This window comes from Falco peregrinus, chromosome W (assembly GCF_023634155.1).
Source record: "Falco peregrinus isolate bFalPer1 chromosome W, bFalPer1.pri, whole genome shotgun sequence".
NCBI lineage: Eukaryota > Metazoa > Chordata > Aves > Falconiformes > Falconidae > Falco > Falco peregrinus.
Window position 1 is genome coordinate 13,925,748 of NC_073743.1, and position 22,243 is coordinate 13,947,990.

Below are 22,243 nucleotides of genomic sequence, written 5' to 3' on the forward strand. Positions count from 1 at the left end.
CATAAGACACTTTTTACACTTGAATTAGTGATATTTTCTTCTTTGTAATTACTGATGGAGTGATTAGACAGTCTTTTCTATTATAGTACAATGCTGATTCCCCTTTGAGGAGTATATTTGTTTCTAGGCATCATTTGAGTTTATTCTCCAGAGAAGGCACTGAACAGGTGATTTTAGTAAGTATGCCAATGAAGTGAATGAGGAAGGGGGAATCCATCCATCTTTAACACTGGATTAATACCAGCACTAGGTGTGCTGACCCATATCTTATTTTCTGTGCTGGGTATCTTCACCTGGGGACAGCTGAAGATATAACTGCTGGTTGCAGAAATGATGGCCAAGATCTGTACCTATAGGCTCTGTTTAGTGCTGCTGATCAAAGTAGCATCTCTCTGAGATGAACACAGTTGCAAGGGCTGGGAATAGGCCCACTCTGGCCTTTGCTGAATTTTCTCTGTGCTCCTCCAAAGCTGACCAGAACTGCACGAACAAACCCCACTCCAAAACACAGTGATGTGCGGTTGGTCATGTGTGTCCATGGTCAGTCTGGCTAGCAGATAACAGCCTGCTATTTGTACCAGAGACCTTCTAGGGAAGGCAGGGGACTATGTTTTTGGCATTTCCCATTGTCAGATTCAGCAAACGGGGTGTGTGTGTGTGTGTGTTCTTCTGAGCTGGTCACCTGTTACAGTTGATGTGATAATGGGCAGAGGAGTCTAAGCCAAGATTCATCTCTCCCTTCTGTACCTGAATGCCTCTGAGCAGATGAATTGCAGCTCGCTTTCTCCCTATTGACTGTAAGTGGAGCCCCAGGTGATCAGTTCAGCTGCACATACCAACACAGATGAAATCATTCCCACCCCTTACTTAGCCCTCGGCGCATATTATTGGAACTTGGTTCCCAACAATTTAAAAGAAAAGTGTTAATCCTTTTTTGTTTGTGTTTCACCTGTGCTGCAAGAGAAACAGGGTTCTATCTAAAAGATACCATGTTGCCAATGGTAGTACAAATGATTGTGTTACTCTAAAGACAATCTCCATTTTGCACTCAGCAGAGCTAGGCAATCACTTGTGACATTATTTATGTCTTATGCAAATTATTCTCCTGCTTATGGATGTCTCTAAGCTGTTCAGAGTTAACTCCACAATGGCAGGTGCTCCTCCTGGTTTGCAAACTGGGTAACCTGAGTGTGATTTCTTGTCTATTCAGAGGGCTTATAAATTTGCACTGGAAGATGCATATTTGTAGACTATACCTTGGCTACATGCACGCCTCTTTTTGCAATAATGTATTTTATGCATTTCTGTCATAGATCTTCAGAAAGAAGCAGGTATTTTCTCTCTCCTTATAAGAACAAGATGATCCTAATCTGCTGATTAGTGCTGAAGGTGTAGGGTCTGCGGCCTAAAGTCTGGTGGCTTTCAGTGAAACATTTGGTTAAATCTGGCTGTTGTCGATTTGTTAAAAAGTTGAAATCAATTGATTTTATTTGTTTGATTATCTTATTTCATAGGGTTATTTTATAGAATAGAAATATAGGAGGATAAAAATATATTTTGAAGAAAGTTATGATTATTTAGTAAAAGCAGTTGTGAGACCCTTTGTACATTTTGTACTAAGGCCAGAAGAATGGGTTGGAATCATTGTTGAAACTTAAGTAATAATTTAGGGTTTGAAGGGTTTCTTTGTATCTAACTAGTCTTCTGTATATAGAAAGTATATTGAGATGTCAGAATGTAGGATTAATGGAAACTGGGGAGAATCGACTGGAACAGCTTGTAGTTACCTGCCAAGAAACTGTGAACTTTAGTAAAAGGTAATTCCGGCAGGGGGAGATCGCGACCACCGACTCATATACCACCTACCCAAATCGTACCCCAGACCCATTTCTAGATCTTTCTAAGCTTTATTGCGCAGAATCGGATATGGGAGGAGAATATGTTAATGATTTATGGGAGATGTTATGATTATGTATGAATATTTAATGAATATGTATGAATAAATTCTATATATGGAATCTGATTTTGGGACCTGGTGTGTGTTGATCGTGAGAGGACTCACTCACGCACCCAGCCGTCAATAAAGAAGTGTCTGCTTATCTACATCACATTGGTGTCGATAAGTTCTTCATTCCGAGATTTCGGTAACATGGCCATACTCCCACAGAGACTGTTAAGAATCTGAGAAGCAAAGAGGTTAAATTTAGCTTAGGGTTAAAAAGTTAATGCAATAAAAATAAGGTAGTAATTAAGGTCCTAGCCTTTGATTTGTGAAATTAGGCTCAATTGCTTCTGCAGGGTGCTGTCACCCCATTTCTGTTATGCTCAGTGCTCTGGGGATTGCCATGATGCCCTGGAGACCTGGAAACCCCCCTGGCATGGTGATACGCACAGTGTTCCTCTACCTCATTACCCAGAGAATGTACACCTTGCTGCAGCCTTCACAGCCAGCCTGTGGGGTAAAACAGGGTCTTCTCCAGAGCTAGGAGTATACCATCCCATACCTGAACACAGCCACATGCCCAAGCTAACTGGCTTTGCTTCCTTGGCTAGAGGGGAGACCCCAACCATATCTGGACATCACAACCCTTGGCAACACTCCTACCACCCTTCTGCTGTCACATTTCCCATTTATGCTCATATCTTACAGGTCAGAAGTGCTCAAGGGTATAGGTTCAAGGGGAAGGGGACTTTCCTTCCCAGCCTAGCAGCTGATGGTCACAGCCCAGCTGAGTGCAGTGGCATCACAGGGGTGGGAGGACAGGAGCTTGATCACCTTGAAAGAAGGTGACAACATAGACCTACCTCTTTCCCCCTCCAAGTAGCTACAGGGTATTTTACAAAAGGAGGGCAAGTCCTGTAAAGGTCACCAGTCTCCCTTATAAAAAAAAAACAAACCTCTGGAACATTCCCAAGTGAGTTCAAATAAAAGTCAGCCCACTTCTTCCCCAGCTCCCCCCAAAGACAAATGTCCCATCCACTATGAAAGAAGCCCAGTGTATGGTCCCAGTTAATAAAGCTGTAGAATATGAAGCAGTGACCTCACCAGAGGCAAATCAATAGCAGCAGGGCCCCTGCGAGATGTGTACTTCAAAATATGTCTTTTGAAATGCAGATTTGTCCTGTTGGGCTGGGGCCACAGAGCACTAATCAGAAAGGCAGCAGCCTTATTATCTGAGACTGATTCAAGGGGACAGAGAGGAGCTTTTACCTTCCTCAGCTGAAAGGATGTATTTTCTTTTGCTTCTCTTACATCCTTGGCATGATCTTTGCCTGAGCATTTAGAGCTTTATCCCATCTGATTTTATATTTTTCCCTCTTTCCTCCAACCTCGACATTATAATTGCTCAAATACTTGTCTTTTGAGGAGACCAGGAAATGCTTCCAAATTTGTTCATGTCCATGGACAGCACCTCAAGAGCTATCAGCCTGCAGTCTCCATCCCAAGGCTAGAGAACTGGTAAGGTCATTCAAAACATGGGGAGAGGTGGAAGTGATGGCTGGTCAACAGTGAGCAATGGGAGGATTCAGTTCACACACCTTTTGCTACCTCAAATATAGGTAGATAAACTTCAGCCAGCTCTGTCATCAATGGATGGATAGGCACCTCCACAGGTTTATCCATCCTATCCTAGCATGGGAGATTAAGACAAAAAAACAGCAAAGGATTTAGTTTTGCAGCATGCCTGAGCCAAAGCAAGAGCTTGCCAATGCACATCTCCCTCTCCACGTCTTGCTGCTACCTTTGCACCAGGATAGATGAATACCTGATGCTGCCAAGCAGCCAGTCAGAAACAATACCAGTAGTGTTAACTGTATAGCACAGAAATGCTGCACTTACTGCCTGTTTTCCTTCCAGAAGCGGCTCCCTATATGGTCACTGTCAATCTAGTGATATGGGGTGAGGACATGTGGCCAGAGGTGAGATTGGGAATGGGACAGCCGCCTCTGGCATCACGTGGCTGTTAGATGGCAGGGTTGTGTTACTGCACTCAAGGAAAGGAAATTTTATCCTTTTTTTTACAGGAGGAACAGGTGCACAGAGAGGTGAAGTTACTTACTCAAGGCCAAAAACTCCTGCTAGAAATGAAAATAATGCTACAGCTTACTTTATCCAGCCCCCAAAATAAATACATATGAAACTGAAGAAGTGGAAGAGGAGAGAGAGAAGGTTTATTTCTGATGCCCTCTTTTTGAAATAACATGATCATTGCCCTTGGAGAAGGCTTACGCTGAATGATATGATGACCTTTAAGGTTTTTTCCAGTGCTATTTTCTACCTTTGTCTCTGAACCACATGGTGTTTTGTTTGACTTTTCATATTCTTCATTCAGTAATAATAATAAAAGTAATAACAGCATCCCACGCTTCCCACCTCTAATGATCTATACAAACACTTAGCTAATTAATCCTCATGGTATCCCTGTGATAGGAAGAGATAAGTAAAGCAGTAAAAGGAGTCATATTTGGTAAAATCACAGAAATGAGAAATTCATGTCTGTTTTACCTAACTGGCCTTTGGGAAATAAAACCAAAAATATCTCCCAAGCTTTCAAACAAACAAGATTCTGAAAAAAATCAGAATGATCTGTCAGACATTTTTTAATGACTTATTGGAAACAGAAATTTCTGCTTTGAAAATAAAATTTAAATTTAATTAAGGTTTAAAAAAACTAATGTGCAACACCTGGATTCATGTTTCTTTCCAAAGCTTGAAACACAATGATTTGAATTTCTAATTTCCTGAGAACTGTAAAAAAAAACAAAACCTAGAAAAAAAGTATATACAGTCCAAATCTGAGTGTTCTTTAGTTCTGAATTACCAAGGAGCTGATGATCAGAAATATGGTATTAGCCCTACTACAAAAGTACTATGGATTAAAAATAGATTCCTCTTCTGGAACAGATCAAAACAAGTGATTTGCATAAAAGGTAGTATTTACTGAATTTACTGTTCCATTTTGGTCATTTAAATATAATAATTATATGCAAAGATAGTCTATATTCAGTAAATTTTCCCTGATTTCATAGGGCTAGCTGAATTTTTTAAGTATCTTTCCAAAATAATTTCACAGTATGAATTGAATAAATATTGGAAGAAGCGATTCTTCCCTTCAGTACTACCTCAGATCATTTAGCAGAAATGTCCTTTCATCTCCACAGGAGTTCAGACAGAGCGCACCTAGACTTTTATGGTCAGCATAGTAGTCACTGCTGCCCTAACTTCCCAAGGTGACCACTTATGATGGCTGAGAGCTTTGCTGTACTGAATGTGTCCATATTTGTTGCAGTTATTTTCTGCAGTTCAGAAGCTGCAGCCATTTGTACTTTTTCAGAGTGAGGGAAGCTGGGATTTACTGACAGGAAAGAACTCGCTCCAGGCCAGAGAGCAAATGTTACCATTGCCTATGTTGCCTCTGTCCCCATCTGTCTGTTTTTACTCACTAATTCTATGCTTGTCCCCTGCTGCAGGATGCAATCAGTCCCGTGGCTGGAATTTGGCCCGAAGACCATGGCTAAGACTTCCACTCCATTTTTAATGCAAAATTGATTTATGACTTTAATCTTATTTTAAAAAAATTAAAAATTAAATAATTTATACAGTATCTGTCACTTTCCAAGGCTCCATCCTTTGTTATTGCTTTGCTCTTCTGCATTTTCCCATCTTCCCAACCCTTTTTGATCTGTGCACGTTTCCATATCTGCATGGTGGGGCAGCAGTGGCATGAGACCACTGCTAACTACTTGCCACTTTCTTCATAGAAAGAAAACCTGCAGGGACTTTTGCCACTGTTGCTTATTTGGGCCAGGACTATACTACCACCATTCATAGTCTGGTTTGATTTTTACTGCTTGTGATCTTGTGATTTATGTCTTGGCCACCTCACCACTTACCAGTCTCTAAGGAGGTATGCTGTGCTGCTCTGAGCTGGAGTGTGTGCCTGCAGGTTCATTCTCGACTGGCAGCAAATCAAAGGTGGCATCACCTAGCATCAGTTTCCCTCTCTCCAGGCTGAGTTCAGATCTATACCTCAAGCTGGCCTTGGCTAAGACTGTGGAAACAGCTACTAATAGCCAGCTCATGTGGAGCCACAGGAACCTGACAACAAAAAGGGCTCATGCCTATACATGTGTGAACTAAAATACATAATTGCCCCATAAAAGGGGAGCCTAAATGAATATGGGAAGATATTGCTCAAAAGAAAAACCCCTGAAACAAATTAGTATAGGCACTCTGGGAGCTTTAGGGAACCATGAAACCTGACTTCCCTTGAGCTGCATACAAAGGAAGTGAGGTGGGTCTGATGTGACTTTGTCACTGAAACAGCACACAAAGTTATTGCCAAGCTTTGTCTGGTCTGCTTGCAGGTGACACATGAGGAGGGGAGGCAAAACCACACACAGGAGGGCCCTCTTTGCTTCCTGATTTTGTTTGGCCTCTGGAGCTGAGGCCATATGGTTGCTGAACCCAAAAACTAGTTGCTTAGCCAATGTAAGGCCATCGCTGCTATCAAGATTAAAGTTGCGTAAAATGAGATTGAGTGGCTTGGCAGTGAGCAGCAGCAAGGAGTGAACTGTGACGTGGCCATTTGCTGAGCTGCAAAGGAGATAACTTAAAGAGGCGCTGGAGCCCAAAGCACTCCTGGTGGCAACATTATCAGTCAAACACTGATGGACTGAGATCCTCGCTGCCTCTCCCCAGTAGTGCTTCTTGGTTTGCAAATCCATACCTGCCCACTAATCTCTCAAACAGCCACACTGTGTGGGTTTCTGCTGCACTGGCCACCATGATGCATGGAGACCTTTTTTTGCAAGAGCTAATGCAGTCCTGGTGATATGCATGATGCCTCTCCCGGGGGGAATTCATCAAGCAAGTGCTGCCTAGGAGACCTGGCAACATCCTCCATGGAAACAGATCATTAGAAATTGTTGATTATACAGCTCTCATGGAACTGCTTGGGAACTCTTATATGGAGACATTAGTCAAGCTTGGACTGCAGTGGGATAGCTGGGAGGACAGGTGATAAGTACAAATCTGAGAACCCAGTGTCTCAAACTAGTCTTGGCCTTACTGCTAAGCACTGTGTTCTTAAACTTCTATTACCATCATAGACCTATGTTAGAACCCACAGAGAGACAGCACAAGAAAGAGCTGTGTCCCTGAGGGAGAAGGAAAAATAAATCTGATCATAAACTTTATTTGTACATGGGGAAATGAGACCAGTGGTCAAATGATTCACTGAAGGTCACACAAATTGCTGGTGACTGTGGCATCTGCTGTCATCGCTTCCCTGCCCTTGCATTTTCACTGTTTCACCTTCCCTCCTCTTGACTTGCCTTAGCTCTTGAACTTCAGTTCAGGCTGAATAAAACTGCCCCCTTTTCCCTCTCCCCCTCGATCTCTCCATCTCCTGCTGGCATTTGAGGTGCCAATCACCCTGATATCTATGAGCCAGCAGTCCAAGGTGGATTAATCAGGATGGAGGGAACTCACAGAGCCTTTTGTGTGAGACTGTGAGATGAACTAGATAGATAGGGAGAGACACAGATAAGGAGGCTGATTGAGAGACAGCATCTGAGCATGCTCTGGGTGTATGGGTGCCACATGGAAATGTGATCCCATCATTTAGATAGCTTTGAAGTCCCCAGGGTAATTGGTGCCACCAGCTTGTCATATCCAATGGGTCAAGATCTAAAACTTATTCTTTTGCCCTTATAAGCATATTTAGCGGGGGGGGGGGGGGGGGGGGGGGGGGGAGATGCATCCAATTCTGCTTTCACAGAAATTAATAAGAAAAAAAATTCATTGGTTTCAAGTGAAGCGGGAGCAGACCCAGAAATTCTTTTCACTCTTCCTTCAAAGAAATCTTCACTCAAGTACATGCCCTCATAATGTCCTGTATTATCTAATGGGAAAATAATGGAGGGAACTTTGTGGTGTAAAGGTGCAGTCCTCATCCTGCCTTATATCAGTATAAACCTGTGCTGACTCTATTATCATGGCAATTAGAAGAATTACTCCAGATTAAAAATTATGTAGCCAAGTGTCCTGGTTTTGGTCAGGACAGAGTTATTTTTCTTCTCAGTACCTGGTACAATGCTATGTTTTGGGTTTAGTATGAGAACAATGTTGATAGCACACTGATGTTTTTAGTTGTTGCTAGGTAATGTTTATACTAAGTCAGGGACTTTTCAGTTTCTCAGGCCCTGCCAGTGAGAGGGCTGGGGGGGCACAAGAAATTAGAAGGAGACACTGCCAGGACAGCTGACCCGAACTAGCCAAAGGGATATTCCATACCATAGAATGTTATGCTGAGTATATAAACTGGGGGGTTGGTTGGGCATGCTGATCACTACTCAGGGACTGGCTGGGCATCGGTCAGCAGGTGGTGAGCAATTGTATTGTGCATCACTTGTTTGGGGTTTTTCATCTTGGATTTTATTCCTTTCTCCCTCTCTTTCCTTTTCATTACTACTACTACTACTACTACTATTATTATTATATTTCATTTTATTTTCATTTATTAAATTATTCTTATCTCAACCCTTGAGTTTTACCTTTTTCCAATTCTCCTCCCCATCCCTCTGGTCAGGGAGGAGGAGTGAAGAAGCGGCTGCATGGTTCTTAGTTGCTGGCTGGGATTAAACCACAACACCAAAATGAGTTTTTGGTCCAGAGCATCAGGACAGTGGTGTCTTTACCACCTCTCTTCTGCCTGATCAATGCCTGTAGCATAACATTGGAGACACATCTCCTGCCTGATAACCTCTGCAGATGTTTGTCCTCAGTTACACATGGGTTGCCTCCTGTTAACACCTCTGGTATGTGGTGACACACATGCTGCATCCCCTGCCAGGCTGCTGGCTACTGGCCTGGGCTCAGATGTGATTTACTGTCTCTTTTCCTCTTCCTGCAGCCTTCCCCGGCCAGAAACACAGTTAAACACAACTGGGATGGGGAGGGGAAAGCTCTTCTGTCATGTGAGGAGGGGAGCAGGGGACCAAGGAAGAGGTAGAGATTCTCTTTAACTGGTAATGAAAATGAAGAAGTGAAAAATGGAATTTGTCCAGTGGGGAGAGAATAAAAAAATCCAGAATAGCACCAGGAGTGGGAGAACTTCTGTGGAGCTCTAAGAGCATGTCCTTGTGACTGTACTTGGCCCATACAAGGGGTAGGCTAGGTTGTACCAAGTGTTTAGTGATGCACATGACCTCAGTGGAGGACAGAAATTTCTAGACCCTCAAGTAAAAAAAAAATGAACATGTGGTTATGATGGGAAGTCCATAGTGCCAAAACATGAGAGGTAAATAGGCAGGGGAAAAAACAGAGCCTTGCGGTCAATGTGCTGGAGGGCATATGCGTACACTGGAGTGTGATTTCTGAGTTGGCCCTGTATTACCTAAGGTAAGTCATTCAGTCTCTCTCATTCAGGAGGATGTTACTCCTGAAAAGTGGGATTAATGACACTTCCCTCTTGCACACAAATCCAGGACAGAGTACAAGAGGACCACATTTTACCACCAAATGGATGAAGCACCTAGATGCAGTGTCACTGCCTGCAAATCTTCCTGTTTCATCTGCTCCAGAGAAGGCAGCCAACATCACCAGGCATTATTTTGTCTGCCTGCTGGAGGGATCATCTCTACCTTCCTCTGAAATATCTGGCAGAGAGACCAAGTTCCCAAACCTGATCTTGTCTTGTAGGTCCTTGTTAATTAGGAAAAGAATTGTTAATTGGGGAAAGGATTGTTAATTGGGAAAAACTACCTAAGGAAAGGTAGTTATGCCAGAGTCATCCATTTCAGGGCTACATCAGGAGCCCAGTTCCCAGTACAGTAACACTGTCTCAGGGGTCCAGGGTCCAGGTTTGGTATGTAAGTAGGATACCTTAAGTTAGACTGGGCATCAGTGTTTAAATAGCTGATGCATTTTCCAGATGTGCTTAAATCATACTGTTTTGGGGAGCCAGGACCGTATGTGTACATATGTCTGCTTGTCCATTTTAGTATTATCTAGCATGCTTTCATGAATGTAAAAGCATTTCCATCAGCAGCTGCCATTTTATCCAGCGACCACTCCAAAGACACCCACAATGATGCATAGGGCAGTAGGGGCCTGGCCAAATGGAGCAGAGACCCATCTCCCCTGTTCAGCTCAGTCTGTGTGGCCTCTAGCAGAGGAGGGCCACAAACCTTCTCTAGCACCAGATGGTGCTGACATGGGACAGAGAACTAGGATGAGCTGAATTCAGGGCCTGTTTTATCTAAAACTCAAATACTAGTTGTGTTTGGATTTGACAGCAACAGCTTAGATCCCATAGGAAGCGTCTTGCATGAGTACACACATGACCATAGTTTGATTACTGCTAGAAGCACGTATTGCACCTCTGAGGGAGATGTTATCTCCTACAATGTTGTCTCATCTCATCCTGAGATGGCGTGGATCACTTTGCTACCATTGTTTAACTGGTTTAATGGAGAATCACTGGTTTCTCCTCTGCTCAGTTGTTCCTCTGCTCATGTGTTCTCTATGCCATTCTAGGTGCTACCCCCAATGTTCCTGTGAACATGCACAGAGCCAGTGTCTATACTTACTGCCTGTGCATAGGCGCCATATGCTCCAAACTGGATGGCCATGGGGTTGAACATACCCATTTGTCCTGCCATTTGCTGCATGCGTCTCATTGTACGCTCCTTGTCTGTATCTGCAAACTTCACCACAAGGCTTGAAGAGGCTCCCTGCAGGACAGGAGAGAAAAGGAGACACACAAGGAAATTAGCCAGGTGCACACTGGCTCATGCAAACCATTCAACTAACACAGATTTGGTAGTGTGGGATCCAGCTGACATTGATTTTTTCCCATGCAATATTTCAGGTCTTTTGATCTGGACCTTTGCAAGAGGCTGAGAGCATCAGGAAGGAAGGAAAGGACCTTGGTGGGTGAACAACTGAGGCCACCAGCTCAGTTCATAGTTACATCCAAAATTCAATCTTCCAGGCTGTCATTAATATTCTCTCTGTAAAAGTTGTTGCCTTATGTCCTGGTTTCAGCCAAGATGGATTTAACTTTCTTCTAGTAGCTAGTACAATGCTGTGTTTTGGCTATGATGTGAGAACAATGTTGATAATGGAACTGATGTTTTTAGTTGTTGCTGGATAGTGTTTATACCAAGTCAAGAATTTTTCAGTTTCTTGGGTCTTGCCAGCCAGCGTGGTGGAGGAGCACAAGACTGGGAAGGGACACAGCCAGGGCAGCTGACCTAAACCAGCCGAAGAGGTATTCCATACCATGGGACATCATGCTTGGTATATAAACTTGGAGGGTTAGCTGGGGGGGGATTGTTGCTCGGGGACTGGCTGGGCATCAGTCAGCGCATGGTGAGCAGTTGTACTGTGCATCACTTGTTCTCCTTTCTCCCTTTTCCTTTGGATTTTAACCTTTTCCCCCACCTTTCCATTATAATTGTTATTATTATTGTTATTATTGTTGCTCTCACCTTTTTATTCTGTTTAAATTATTAAATTGTTCTTATCTCAACCCTCAAGTTTTACATTTCTTTCTGATTCTCCTCCCCATCCCTCTGGGTGGGGGGGAGTGAGCAAGTGGCTGTGTGGTGCTTTGTTGCCAGCTGGGGTTAAACCATGACAGTCCTTTTTGGTGCCCAAAGTGGGGCTCAAAGGGTTGAGATAACAACAGGTCTAATTAGACTGTGTTAGATTAAATTGTTTGCAGTATTCATTGTATTAAATTAATAATAATTGGCTACAATGCTGGCTTATCTGCTTTTGAATTTGCTGCCCATGATCCCAGGATTGAATTGTCTTGTTTATTTACAGCACGTGCTCTCTTTTGTGTTGTTTGTTCATATTGGGACCTGGGCTAAAGTTATTTTAAGTGTTGTACTATATAGTACTAATCTGTAATATGATGGGCTCATTGGTTATGAAACTAATTTGGTTTGTGCACTCGGTGTTGTCGCCTCTGCGTGTCTGGTGGCCCATGTGGGGGAATGCCAACAACTGTACCTTTGGCTGTTTTCCCAGAGAGTCGTCCTGTGGGTGGGGTCTACGCCTCCCCCTTCCCCTCAAGGCTAATTAATGAAACATAGGATTTTAGGAGACTCTTGAGTATCTTTGATCCACTTGAAGCTCCATAGTGTCAGTCCTGAACCTAGTGATAGGAATACTGAATGCGGTTTTCATGTCCTGGAATTGGTGGAATTCTAAGCGACAAACTGTAACTACTGCACCACCCCTGCAGCAGCTGCTGCAGCCGCTCCAGCCACCCTCCGCGGCCACTCCAGCTCCTGTGACAGGCTCTGTGGCTGCTCCAGCCCCTGCTCCAGCCGCTGCGGCCGCTCCAGCCCCCGCAGCCGGCGCTGCAGCTACTCTAGCCCCTGTGGCAGGCATTCCAGCTACTTTGGCCCCTGAAGTGAGTGATGCAGAAGACCGACTGGCGTCAGTGTTAGTGGCCCCTGTAGATAAAAGGAAATGGAAACGGAAAGCAGCTCGTTTGGTAAAGGAGGATGAAGGAGTAGGCCCATCACGTGAACAAGATGGAGAAGGCAAACAAGAGATAACCTCTCGATCCCTATCTCTGAATGAGCTACAAGATATGCAGAAAGATTATGCCCATCAACCAGGTGAACACATTATCACCTGGTTGCTTCTACGCTGGGATAATGGGGCTCATAGTATAGACTTGGAGGGTAGGGAAACCAAGCAGCTGGGATCACTTGCTAGACAAAGGGGCATTGACAGGGCAATTGGAGAGCAAATCATCAGCCTCTGGAAGTGACTTCTGTTAAGCATGAAGGAAAGGTATCCCTACAAGGAGGGTATTACATGTCACCCAACCAAGTGGACTGCAATAGAGAAGGGTATTCAGTACTTGAGGGAATTAGATGTGAAAGAGATGATCTATTATAACCTGAACGATCCACAGTCACCCATAGATCCTGATGAAGCCCAATGCGCATGACCGATGTGGTGGAATATGGTACAAAGGGCACCATCAGCATATGCCAAATCATTGGCAGTAATGGGTTGGTCAGACACTGCACCACCAACAATGGATGAAACAATTCATCATCTCCAAGACTATGAAGATAGTGTCTCTACCTCCCTCATCTCAGCTATATAGAAACTGGTCCACCAGCTTAACAAGAATCTCCACCAATACAGACTCGCATCTCAGATATTGACCGTAGACACCCTTCTGTTTGGGAGAAGAAAGTAGGAGATACACACCACGAGGTACTCTGTGGTTTTATCTGAAAGACCACGGACAGGACATGAGGAGGTGGGATGGAAAACCTACCTCATTTCTGGAGGCACAAGTGCGTGAACTACAAGGAAAGCCAATCACAAATAAAGAGTCTTCCAGGAATGTTGCTGCTCCAGTCTCCAGAGGACAGTTTTTCAGACAGAATGATACAGCTGACTTTACTCTTGATCCTGTGAAAATGATTTCTAACCCATTCTGGCAAGACATAAGTGAGCGGAACCACTCCACGCTACATTTCCTTCTCACAACTTGCCTCCCTGGTGGAGAATCCTACAACCAGTATTAGAGGGACCCTGCCTCCACCCAGGTGGAGGACAGGGATAACTGGGTTTACTTGATTGCGTGGATAAGATGGCCTAGAATATCAGACCCACAGGAATATAAAGCTCTAGTAGATACTGGTAACAGTGTACATTAATGCCATCAAGCTATAAGGGGGTAGAACCCATTAGTAGTTCTGGAGTTACAGGTGGATCCCAACAGCTAACTGTATTGGAGGCTGAAATAAGCTTGACTGGGAATGAGTGGCAAAAACATCCCATTGTGACTGGCCCAGAAGCTTCATGTATCCTTAGCATAGTCTGTCTTAGGAGAGGATATTTCAAGGATCCAAAAGGGTATCGGTGGGCTTTTGGTATAGCTGCTCTGGAAACAGAGGAAATTAAGCAGCTGTCTACTTTGCCTGGTCTTTCAGAAGACCCATTTGTGGTGGGGTTACTGAAAGTTGAGGAACAGCAGGTGCCTATTGCTACTACCACAGTGCACCGGCAGCAATACCACACCAACCGAGACTCCCTGATTCCCATCCAGGAGCTGATTCATTGACTGGAGAACCAAGGGGTGATCAGCAGAACCTGTTCAACCTTTAATAGCCCCATATGGCCAGTGCAAAAATCTAATGGAGAATGGAGACTAACAGTGGACTATTGGGACCTGAATGAAGCCACGCCGCCATGGAGTGCTGCTGTACCAGACATGCCAGACCTTCAATATGAACTGGAATCAAAGGCAGCCAAGTGGTATGCCACTATTGATATTGCAAATGTGTTTTTCTCAATCCCTTTGGCTGCAGAGCGCAGGCCACAGTTTGCCTTCACTTGAAGGGGTGTCCAATACACCTGGAATTGACTGCCCCAGGGGTGGAAACACAGCCCTACCATCTGCCATGGACTGATCCAGGCCACACTAGAACAGGGTGGAGCTCTGGAACATCTGTAGTACATTGATGACATCATCGTATGGGGCAATACAGCTGAAGAAGTTTTTGGGGAAGGGGAGAAAATTATCAAAATCCTTCTGAAAGCTGGTTTTGCCATAAAACAAAGTAAAGTCAAGGGATCTGCACAGGAGATCCAGTTTATGGGAATAAAATGGCATGATGGATGTTGTGAAATCCCAATGGCTGTGATCAACAAAATACCAGTGATGTCCCCACCAACTAATAAGAAAGAAACTCAGGCTTTCTTAGGTGTCGTTGGTTTTTGGAGAATGCACATTCCAAACTACAGTATGATTGTAAACCCTCTTTATCACGTAAACCCGAAAGAAGAATGAATTTAAATGGGGCCCTGAGCAACGACAAGCCTTTGAACAAATTAAACGGGAGATAGTTCAAGCAGTGGCACTTGGGCCAGTTCGGAATGGACAAGATGTAAAGAATGTGCTCTACACTGCAGCTGGGGAGAATGGCCCAACCTGGAGCCTCTGGCAGAAAGCACCAGGGGAGACTCAAGGGCGACCTGACCCTTGGGTTTTTGGAGTCAGGGATATAGAGGATCTGAGGCCCACTATACTCCAACTGGAAAAGAGATATTGGCAGCTTATGAAGGGGTTCAAGCTGCTTTGGAAGTGATTGGTACTGAAGCTCAGCTCCTCCTGGTGCCCCGCTTGCCAGTGCTGGGCTGGATGTTTAAAGGGAGGGTTTCCTCTACACATCACACAACTGATGCTACGTGGATTAAGTGGATTGCACTGATTACACAACGAGCTCGGATAGGAAATCCCAATCATCCAGGAATTTTTTAAATTATTATGGACTGGCCAGAAGGCAAAGATTTTGGGATGTCACCAGAGGAAGAGGTGACACGTGCTGAAGAAGCCCCATTGTATAACAAACCATTGGAACACGAGAAGCAATATGCCCCATTTACTGATGGGTCCTGCTGTATTGTAGGAAAGCATTGGAGGTGGGAGGCAGCTGTATGGAGCCCCTTACGACAAGTCGCAGAAACTGCTGAAGGAGAAGGTGAATTGAGCCAGTTTGCAGAAGTGAAAGCTATCCAGCTGTCTTTAGATGTTGCTGAACGAGAAAAGTGGCTAATACTTTATACTGACTCATGTATGGTGTCCAATGCCCTGTGGGGTTGGTTACAGCAATACAAGCAGAGTAATTACCAACACAGAGGTAAATCCATCTGGGCTGCTGCATTATGGCAAGATAGTTCCACTCGGTTGGAGAACCTGGTTGTAAACGTACATCATGTAGATGCTCATGTACCCAAGAGTCGGGCCACTGAGGAACATTTAAACAACCAGCAGGTAGATCAAGCAGCCAAGATTGAAGTGGCTCAAGTAGATTTGGATTGGCAGCATAAAGGTGAATTATTTGTAGCTCGGTGGGCACATGACACTTCAGGTCATCAAGGATGAGATACAACATATAAATGGGCCTTAGACCAAGGGGTGGATTTAACCATGGACACTATTTCACAGGTTATCCATGAATGTGAAACATGCACTGCAATTAAGCAAGCCAAGTGGTTAAAGCTTCTGTGGTATGGAGGAAAATGGCTGAAATAAGAATATGGGGAGGCCTGGAAAACTGACTATATCACACCCACAGACCTGCCGAGGCAAGCACCATGTAATAATAATGGTGAAAGCAACCACCAGATGGCCGGAAGCATACCCTGTGCCCCATGCCACTGCCCAGAACACTATCCTGGGCCTTAAAAGACAGGTCTTGTGGTGACATGGCACCCCAGAAAGAAATGAGTCAGCCAATGGAACTCATTTCCAAAACAACCTCATAGACACTTGGGCCAAAGAACATGGTATTGAGTGGGTATATCACATCCCCTATCATGCACCAGCCTCTGGGAAAACTGAATGATGTAACTGACTGTTAAAGTCTACACTGAAAGCAATGGGTGGTGGAACTTTCAAGCATTGGGATAAACATCTAGCAAAGGCTACCTGGTTGGTTAATACCAGAGGATCTGCTACCCGAGCTGGTCCTGCCCGGTCAAAACTTTTGTGTACTGTAGAGGGGGATAAAGTCACTGTAGTGCACCTTAAAAGTATGCTTGGGAAAACAGTCTGGGTCATTCCTGCCTCAGGCACAGGCATTTGTGGGATTGCTTTTGCTCAAGGACCTGGGAGCACTTGGTGGGTAATGTGGGAGGATGGGGAAGTTTGATGTGCGCCTCAAGGGGATTTGATTTTGGGTGAAAACAGCCAATGAATTGAATTGTGTGATGTTAATTGTTATATAACACTGTATATTGTCACTTCTATATGCCAGTTGGTGCACTGGGCACCTTGCGGTGCCCATCTCCACCACTTTGGATTTGGAGATCTGAACCTGACTCCCTTCCAGTTGCCTACACCAACAAAGACTGATTTTAGTGAAACCAGATCAGCACAGCCATAATAGAATCAGAATTTGCTTCAAGATGCAACAATCCAACACCTCGTACCATCTTCCCTGCCTTGAAAGACTGTTATAACAGATGGAGCCCAACATCATGGACTAAATGAACTCAATGGACTTTAGAGGCATGGTCCATAGGCTGAGGGAATGATATCTGTGTGTTTATGTTAAAAGACCAGAAAGGTGATGATGTACTGGAAAATGTAGCATGACATAAATGGTATGTCATAAGGGGTGGATACTGTCCTGGTTTCAGCTGGGATAGAGTTAATTTTCTTCTTAGTAGCTGGTGCAGTGCTGTGTTTTGGGTTTGGTGTGAGAACAGTGTTTAGAGCACACTGATGTTTTTGGTTGTTGCTGGGTAATGTTGTAGAAAAATGGCTGCAGAAGCATGACCATAGAATCCCTAAAGATCTGCACAATCCAGGCCTGGAATTAGAATAGGCCTGTAATTAGAATTGTGCTGAAGTTGTTGTGCTGAAGTTAACCAGAAAGTAGCCTTGATCTATTCTTGAATCCTGAGACCAAGTAACTTTGTTGTGCTAACAGGCCGTGGCTGTAACAAGCTGCAGCTGTTAGGGAAGACAGATGCAAGGCCAAGGGAGATAGGGAGCAGTATGGGAATAAAGGGAGTAGCAAACTGCAAGGCTGAAACATAGCTAACGCAAATAGCTGCATGGATAGAATGCTTGTTTTAATCATGATAATTAGTGGTTTGAGAACAGCGCGCGCTTAGGGGCTAATAACCAATTATATGTTTGCTTTGGGAATATGCTTGTGTATTGAGTCTATATAAGAAGTGTTAGAAGCCAATAAAGATGAGGAAGATGCATAACTCATATTGAGTAATTTCTTGACTCCGGCAGACCGCTCTCCCAACAATTGGCGCCCAAACAACGGGAAAGCTGGAAAAACTCTGCCTTTGCTTTGCAACAGTGGGCTTTGCGAATTGGGAGTTGCTAGAGAGGAGTTCAAGCAGGAAGGCGTCCGTAAGGAGTAAAGGCGTCTGAATCCGGTATTGACGTCCTGCACGGACCTGCACCGGTAAGACCGTTTTTCCCTCGATAATGGAAAGGGAGGCGGCACTCACGCTATTATCTGAGATTCTTGCTAAGCGAGAGGCTAGCGTGAGCACAAAGAAGCTCCATGAGCTATGTAGGTGGTCGAAGGAAAAAGGACTCTTAAAAGACTCGCAATTGATGTTTAGTGTGACTGAGTGGTGAGAGATCAGGGATTCCCTTTGGGATGCAACCCTTAGCGGCAGCAAGTCGGCCAAGGACTTGGGATCAACCTGGCGGGAGGTCATGAACCATTTACGATCAATGGTTGCGGAGAAAAAGATGGCTATGGCTGCTTCAGACCTCCTCGGTCGGGAAACCGAGTCGTTGGAGTCTACCCGATTATTTGGTCAAGGCGTTCCATCTGCAAAAGGCATAATTGTGCCTATTAAAAAATCTGCAACAGAGCTATTACACCCAACACCAACACCAGAGGGTGTCGCTGCAACGGGTGCTCCACGCCGACCTGAAAGCTACCGAGAGCCACCCCCCATGCTAGATGAGGAAGAGGGTACTAGAGCGGGTCCGAGTGCGCCTCTGAATGAGAGCGCAGAGTCCAATAAAGAAAATGAACCCACCCCAGCTGCAGCTGCCCCGATGCCCCCTCCCCGAACAAAACCGTCCGACCGGACCCTAAACCGCTTGCTGCAGCAACTGAACGAATGCCATCTGCCTACTGGCGGTTGTGATGTTCAAGTCCTGACCCAGGAAGGCGTTATCCTCCAGCCTGCCACTTCCCAAAGTCGTTGGTCTGGGGTTATACGAGAGGCTATATTGGAGGGAGAGTGGCAGGCTGCTTCTGCTGTTGCATGTCCGGTGCGGGCCACCACGTTACCAGATGGTTCAGCAGCCGCAGCGTGGAAACCTTTTGATTGGAAGTTTGTGCAGCAGCTACGACAAGCTGTTACACAATATGGTTTGCAATCAGAACCAGTCAAACACTTGCTGAATTATTTGTTTGACTCTGAAATCATGACACCCAGTGACTGTACTTCGCTAGCCAGATTGCTTCTTACACCAGCACAGTATTTGCTTTTTGAAAGGGAATGGGAACGTTGCGTAAGATTTTGATCCTTCCCAGGGCCCAGGGGCACCCCCTGGGTGATGTTAAAGAGGACATGCTATTAGGTCGTGACATTTATGCCGACCCTAAGGTACAATTAACGTTTTCCATGGAGATGCATAATGCCTCCGCCCTGTCTGCAAAACAAGCCCTGACACTTGTCCCATCGGAACGCAAGGCCCCTTCCTTTACAACAGTCAAACAGGGAGCAACGGAGCCATTTGACAGTTTTGTGAACCAGCTAGTGCAAGCCTTGGACCAAAACCACAGTATAACGGAGGATCTTAAAGCACAAATGCTCCGGATGCTAGCTTTTGAAAATGCTAATCCAAGGGCCAAGACGATTCTGTCCACCCTTCCCCGAACAGCTCCGGTGGAGGAAATGCTGGAACGAATGGTAAACAGCGCAACTGCCCAGCAAGCCGCCTTTGTCTCTGATGCTGTAAGTTCCGCTGTATCTACAGCCATGCAAACCCATACCCAGGCACTGGCAGCTGTCCTCAAACCTGCAGTACGACCGCGAACCAAACAAAAAAGTCATCTCGGACCTTGTTTCTGCTGTGGTGGGAAAGGTCATCAACACCGTACCTGCTCGGTGTCTGTATGGTGTGACCATTGCCAGACTAATTCTCATGCTTCTAAAGTCTGTTGGCGATTGGGAAACTGCAAACAGAGCGCGAACGGCAGCCGCGTGCAGACAAAAGTGGTCCCGCCAACCCAGGGCCCGGCCTCCCAGCAACCTGGGGTAGCTTGGGAATCGACTTGGCGACAGCAGTAGATGTCACTCTGTTTGACACAACACCACAAAAGATTCCATCCACAACCTTTGGCCCGATACACTCCTCGTGTTGACAATTTGGAACTCTCTTAATAGGCCGATCTTCAGCTGGACTAAAGGGTATCTTTGTAATACCGGGGCTAATTGATGCTGATTATACAGTACAGATTGTTATCGTGGCTTACACATTATATGCACCTCTCCACATACCACAGGGAAGCAAAATTGCTCAATTAGTTCCCCTGCAAAATTTCACACATAGAGTATGTGCACCACCTCCTGACTCTTTACCGAACCGTGGGAATAGAAACTTTGGATCTACAGAGGAACTTGTATGCTTCACTATGTCAATGAACTGGCCAGAAGCTAGAGTCACATTACGAAGAGGAAATGAATCTTGTACCTTTGTTGCACTCTTTGACACAGGAGCTGATGTGACTATCATCACCCAACAGCTGTGGCCTAAACATTGGCCTACTAGACTGGCTACAGGAGGAGTCAGCGGCATCGGAGGCGTCTCACTGCCACATACTAGCATAGAGCCAATCATTATTCAAGTGGAAGACAAAATAGCATCAGCACATGTAATGATCTTACCTTTACCAGATGGCATCTCTGCCCTCATTGACCGCAAAATAATGACTCAGTTGGGAGTAGTGTTAACTACCCCTGGTACGATTTTCTGGCAGCGGCCCCTGCAGGGCAGCCTCCCATCCTAAAACTCACCTGGATTACAGATGAGCCTGTCTGGGTGGAGCAGTGGCCGCTACAAAAGGAGAAGCTGCAGATAGCACATGAGTTAGTACAAGAACAACTAAATGCTCACCATATTAAGCCATCAACCAGCCCTTGGAACACCCCCATCTTTGTTATACCAAAAAAGTCTGGAAAGTTTCGCTACTTCATGATTTACGCAAGGTGAATGAACAAATGCAAGCTATGGGAGCGCTCCAGCCTGGATTACCAACTCCTACTATGATACCTAAAGACTGGGCCTTATTAATTGTAGACCTGAAGGACTGTTTTTTTACCATACCATTACATCCAGCAGATACACCACGCTTCGCCTTCACCTTGCCAGCGATTAACAAGGATCGACCAGCTCACCGTTATGAATGGGTAGTCCTTCCACAGGGAATGCGCAACAGCCCCACCATGCGTCAACTTTTCGTTGCTGCAGCATTACAACCCTTACGTCGACAGTGGCCGCATGCTCTCATTTATCATTATATGGATGATATTTTAGTAGCTCAACAGCAACCCTTTACGGAACAGAACCTACAACAACTTATGCAAACACTTGGACAAGCAGGATTACAAGTGGCACCAGAAAAGGTTCAAAAGCAATCTCCGTTCAAATACTTGGGATGGAAGATTAATGACAGCATGATAACGCCACAGAAAACCACCATTACCACTGAGATCAAAACCCTTACTGATGCGCAGACGCTGATGGGGGATTTGCAATGGGTACGTCCCCTCCTGGGCATTACTAATGAAGATCTAGCTCCCCTACGGCCTCTATTACAAGGCACAGATGCAGCTAAATCCATTCAACTCACTAATGAACAACAGAAATGTATACAACATCTTGGGCACCGAGTATCAGCGCAATGGGCAGCTCGACGAGACGTTACCCTTCCCTTCCAACTATTGGTGGCTTCTCACCCTGTCTCTGTTTTTGCTGTTATCATGCAGTGGCAAAAGAAAAAAGGGGGAGATGACCTCTTCCATGTCTTGGAATGGATATTTTTATCCCTTCAACCTAAGAAAACAGTTCAGACTCGTATGGAAGCAATGGCCAAAGTCATTCGAAAAGGTCGTGATAGGATGATAGCTATTTCAGGGGAAGAACCATTTAGTATTCACCTGCCAATGAAGGGAGCAGACCTAGAATTGGCCTTGCGAAACTCTGCTGCTCTACAATTGGCACTCTTAGGATATACTGGACAGATATCACGAGAACAACTAAAGGGGAAAGATATCCACCTTTTGAGAACGTATTCATGGATGGAAATGCCTAAGCATTCATCTGTTCCGCTTCAGGATGGTCTTACAGCATTCATGGACGCAGGCAAGGCTAGTCAAAGGGCTGCTGTGGTCTGGAAGGAAAAGGAACCCTGGCAGCAACACATTATTGTTGCCCACCCTAAAGATAATTTAGACATTGGAGCTGCTTGCAGTTTGTTGGGCTATGGCAAACTGGCGCACGGTGGCGCTGAACATTGTCACCGATTCACTATATGTGGCAGGAGTAGCTCAAAGGATAGAGGATTCACTTTTGAAAGAAGTAGCAAACCCACGACTAAATGAGTTATTCCAACAACTTCAAAGAGCTACAAAGCAGAGGACTGCGCCATATTGTGTCATCCATATCAGAAGCCACAAATGGCAGGAAGGCTT

At 45.0% G+C, this 22,243-nt stretch overlaps 1 protein-coding gene across 47 annotated transcripts in view; it reads right to left on the reverse strand.

Annotated features, from left to right (window-relative positions):
- Positions 1 to 22,243, reverse strand: part of LOC129783139 (CUGBP Elav-like family member 4) — a 773,173-nt gene that overhangs the window by 129,084 nt on the left and 621,846 nt on the right. For 29 of the 47 annotated variants that reach the window (XM_055792904.1, XM_055792932.1, XM_055792913.1 and 26 more), the window contains one exon: positions 10,597 to 10,740. In XM_055792904.1, coding sequence (XP_055648879.1) covers positions 10,597 to 10,740 — 144 coding nt within the window. The remainder of the gene's footprint in view (positions 1 to 10,596; positions 10,741 to 22,243) is intronic. The other 18 variants (XM_055792940.1, XM_055792935.1, XM_055792915.1 and 15 more) reach the window with 1 other exon arrangement.